Source organism: Gavialis gangeticus, unplaced genomic scaffold (assembly GCF_001723915.1).
Source record: "Gavialis gangeticus isolate Ggan-Ray unplaced genomic scaffold, GavGan_comp1, whole genome shotgun sequence".
Taxonomy (NCBI): domain Eukaryota; kingdom Metazoa; phylum Chordata; order Crocodylia; family Gavialidae; genus Gavialis; species Gavialis gangeticus.
Window position 1 is genome coordinate 6,483,635 of NW_017729030.1, and position 4,630 is coordinate 6,488,264.

General features: G+C 55.3%; 1 protein-coding gene across 1 annotated transcript in view; it reads left to right on the forward strand.

The window, feature by feature from the left end:
- CDKN2AIP (CDKN2A interacting protein) overlaps positions 1 to 4,630 on the forward strand; it is a 17,398-nt gene that overhangs the window by 5,888 nt on the left and 6,880 nt on the right. The window contains exons 3-4 of the mRNA XM_019521885.1: positions 2,903 to 3,360; positions 3,487 to 4,466. Of these exons, the coding sequence (XP_019377430.1) occupies positions 2,903 to 3,360; positions 3,487 to 4,466 (1,438 nt within the window). The remainder of the gene's footprint in view (positions 1 to 2,902; positions 3,361 to 3,486; positions 4,467 to 4,630) is intronic.

Below are 4,630 nucleotides of genomic sequence, written 5' to 3' on the forward strand. Positions count from 1 at the left end.
CACTGAGCCGGTTGGCAGGTGCTGTTACGTGTGTACCAGGAGAATTCTTGGAAGGACTAAAGCAAGGACGAGGAGAGGAGTGAGCATCAGAGGTGAATAGAATCATGGAAAATTAGGGTTGGAAGGGACCTCAGGAGGTCTTTGGTTCAACCATTTGCTGAACGTGGGGCCCTCCCCACTATATCATCCCAGCCAAAGCTTTGCCTACCTGGGTCTTAAAAACCTCTAGGATGCAGTGTTCCAGTAACAGGTGCTTCAAGGGGAATGCTGAGTAGAGCACATCGGCCTGTGCCCACTGCCTTTCCAGTGAGTCCAAGGAGCCAGTCAAAGCCACCCAGTACCTGGAGATGTGAAGCCACCCAATGCAACTGTACTTGGAGCTGTGAAGGGATGAGGGGCAGGCCTACTTGAGAGCTGGAAGAATCATGGGTGTGGGCCCATACAGAAACAATACACCACCCTCCCTTTACAGAGGGGGCTATTAAGTATGCACCAACAGAGTTGTGGGAAAACTAAAGCAATAACAGGGATGGGAGTGTGGTTCAGAGGTTAATACATGTGCTCCAAGGGGAAGGCACCAAGGAGAGCACACTGGCCCTTCACCGATTCCAAGGAGCTAGTGGAAGCTACCCAGTGCCTGGAGATATGAAGGCATGAGGGATAGGAGGATCAGTCTCACAGGCACTGGAGTCCTGCCAGCTTCATCCTATTTCCTGGTCAAGTAGATGGCTTGTTTAGCTGGGCCAGGAGGAGGTTGAAGTCCTACGTGGTACACAAAAGAATTATAGGTATAAGTCCCCACAGACCTGGCTAGCCTCCTTTGTTCTTAGAGGGGGCCATTAAGTGTGCACCAACAGAGTTCTTGGGACAACTTAAGTAATAACAGGGAGAGGAGTATGAGTCAGAGGCTAATAGGTGTTCCAAGGGGGGATACCACGCAGAGCACATGAGCCACTACCTGCTGGTCCTCCAACAAGTCCAAGGAGCCAGTGGATACAACCTAGTGAAACTGCTTGGAGACATAAATGAGGGATAGCAGGGTGGTCCCCAGGGATCCTCCCAGCTGTTGCCTCCTTCCTGGTCTAGTAGACAGCTAATTTAGCTAGGGGTAGAAGGATGTTGACCACGAGGTCCCAGGAGTTGGTGTGGCTACAGACAAGGTGTAGGGCAGCCAGGACAGGAGTCAGTAACCCCCCCCCCGGCACATGCGCTGGAACCATGACACACAAAGGCATTTCATTTAGCACACATATCTCAGGGTGGACAGTGGGGAAAGGGTTGGGGCTGTGCTGCCACAGCAAGGATTGGGTCCCTTGCAGCACCCCTGGCATGCCAACATCTTATAAGTTGAGGCTGCAGGTGTTTTGGGCACTCGGCCCAAAAACGTTGCTGATCCCTGAGCCAAAATCTCAGCAAGAGATTCTTGTGGAGGCAGTGAAGGGGCCGCAATCTGGCACACTTGAGAGAGGTGTGCATAAAGGTCTTCCTCTGCTGATGGAAGGAGCTGGTGTTGGCATGATCTATAAAACATGTCACATATGCTCCTGTTGGTGATGGCCCCATGGAGGAGCTACCAGGACACCAGGCCTATTTGACACACAGAGTCATGGGTTTGAGCCCGCAAAGAACCTGCTAGATCCATATGTTTTTTAAGGGGATCACTAATTGTCATCAACTTATGATGGGGGACAACAAAAGTAAAAACAGATAGGAGTGGGGGTCAGAGGTTAAGAACAGAGCACCTTGGCCAGCACCTGTTGGCCCTCCAATGAGTCCAAGTATCCACACTGCCTGGAGACCTGTGTGGATAAGGGGTAAGAAGATGGTTTCAGTCTTGGGGTCCTCTTGGCCACAGCCTCCTTCCTGACCAGCTTTAGCCAGGGTCAGGAGGAGGCTGACCAGGTGGTCCCAGGACTTAGTGGGGCTATGGATGGGGGAGTAATGCAGCCAGAACCTCAGCAAGAGGTTCTTGAGGTGGCAGTGAAAGGGCTGTAGCCTGGCACACTTGAGAGAGGTGTGTGCAAGGGTCTCCATCTACTGACTAAAGGGGCAGGTTTTGGGGGTCTCTGTAAAGCATGCCAGATACGCACTTTTGGTGATGGCTCCATAGAGGAGCTGCCAGGGAACTAGGGAGGTTTCATGGCCATGATGAGTCTTCCTTCAGATTTCTTCCCTTCCTCCCTCCTCTCTGTTTAAAAAGGAAGTAGGGAATAGCCTGGGTTCAAAGCTGCATGTGATGGGCTTGTCCCAGTGCCAGCTTTGGTTGGTCTCAGTGCTGTGCTGGAAAGTGCAATGTAGAGTGTCTGGGGCTTTGCTTTCATTGGTGGTGCAGTTACAGATTTGCGTAAACCAGTCTCTCAGAATAGCCAAGTCCAGCCTCTTCCACCAGTGGATTTTTCAGTGTGTTACAGGAATTTGTGTCTTTGGGATCCAGTTCTAGTTGTACCCCTGTTTTAATGCGTGTTAAAATGACACTTGAGTAGGAGATGATGATAATCTTTCAGCTCCACCCATGTTGTATCAAGTGATGTTCCCCAGTTGGAGCTTTGGAGAGCCTGTGGTAAAAAAATCAAGTTCCTTGCTACAGGGTCTGTTTTTTGTTTTGTTGGTATGTCACTTATCATAGTGGAGTTTGTGTCTACAACATGGGCTTCCTTCCCTGTTAAAAGAAGGGGTGAGTCTAAATCAAAGCTGTGCCTTTTTTTTAAAGGAAAAAAAATGGGAAGGGTATGTGTATGGTAGGCGGGGGGAAGCATACTGAAATGTCCTAATAGCATTTGGAGTCTGATTCTGAACTGAAATGTTTTGGCCCATCTGTAGGAAGTTTAAATCAACTACCAGTAGTCAGGTACCTGCAGTACACTGTTAAAGAATGAAAAAGTAACACTGTATTTGTTTTTAGAAGGGGTAGAGGAGCCTTGCAAGAAACAAGCTGTTGAGAAGAGCAAAGATTCCAAGGATGTTGGAAGTGACGGCAAATCTACAGAAGCCTGCAAGGAGATAGAGAGCACCTTGCCTAAAAGGCAGAGAAAGGATGCGGATGAGAATTCAGCAAAGGATTTGGAAAGCTCAAAGCCAGCCTTTACTTTGAACCAAATACCTGGCACAGCACGAGATGCAGGCACAGAAATGAAAGCTGCTGGTCATGAAGCCACCACCAAGCATAATCCAGCTCCCACCTCTTCATTGGCAACTGAATCAAAGGCAAGCTGTAGCTTGAATCTGAAGGATAGCAAACAAGAAAATGTGTTGCTGCCTGAAAAGAAAAATGTATTGGTGAGCACTCCAGCACTGGTGGCCTCCAAGAGCGGTCCCCAAGCAAATGCTCCAGTGCCAGTGGCCTCCAAGAGCAGTTCCCAGGCCGCTGCTCTGGCACCAGTGACCTCCAAGAGCAGTCCCCAAGTGGGTACTTCAGCACCAGTGGCCTCCAAGAGTGGTCCCCAGGCAGGTGCCTTGGGGCTAGTAGCCTCCAAGAGTGGTCCCCAGGTGGGCATCTCAGTGCCGGTGGCCTCCAAGAGTGGTTCCCAAGCGGGTGCTTCAGCGCCAGTGGCCTCCAAGAGTGGTCCCCAGGCAGGTGCCTTGGGGCCGGTAGCCTCCAAGAGTGGTCCCCGGGTGGGCACCTCGGTGCTGGTGGCCTCCAAGAGTGGTTCCCAAGCGGGTGCTTCAGTGCCAGTGGCCTCCAAGAGTGGCCCCCAGGCAGGCCCTTCCGTGCCGGTGCCCTCAAAGAGCGGTCCCCAGGTGAGCACTCCAGCACCGGTGGCTTCCAAGAGCAGTTCAGGGGCAAATGTTACAGTGCCGGTGGCCTCCAAGAGCGGTCCGCAGGCGAGCGCTGCTGTGCCGGTGGCCTCCAAGAGCGGTCCGCAGGCGAGCGCTGCTGTGCCGGTGGCCTCCAAGAGCGGTCCGCAGGCGAGCGCTGCTGTGCCGGTGGCCTCCAAGAGCGGTCCGCAGGCGAGCGCTGCTGTGCCGGTGGCCTCCAAGAGCGGTCCGCAGGCGAGCGCTGCTGTGCCGGTGGCCTCCAAGAGCGGTCCGCAGGCGAGCGCTGCTGTGCCGGTGGCCTCCAAGAGCGGTCCGCAGGCGAGCGCTGCTGTGCCGGTGGCCTCCAAGAGCGGTCCGCAGGCGAGCGCTGCTGTGCCGGTGGCCTCCAAGAGCGGTCCGCAGGCGAGCGCTGCTGTGCCGGTGGCCTCCAAGAGCGGTCCGCAGGCGAGCGCTGCTGTGCCGGTGGCCTCCAAGAGCGGTCCGCAGGCGAGCGCTGCTGTGCCGGTGGCCTCCAAGAGCGGTCCGCAGGCGAGCGCTGCTGTGCCGGTGGCCTCCAAGAGCGGTCCGCAGGCGAGCGCTGCTGTGCCGGTGGCCTCCAAGAGCGGTCCGCAGGCGAGCGCTGCTGTGCCGGTGGCCTCCAAGAGCGGTCCGCAGGCGAGCGCTGCTGTGCCGGTGGCCTCCAAGAGCGGTCCGCAGGCGAGCGCTGCTGTGCCGGTGGCCTCCAAGAGCGGTCCGCAGGCGAGCGCTGCTGTGCCGGTGGCCTCCAAGAGCGGTCCGCAGGCGAGCGCTGCTGTGCCGGTGGCCTCCAAGAGCGGTCCGCAGGCGAGCGCTGCTGTGCCGGTGGCCTCCAAGAGCGGTCCGCAGGCGAGCGCTG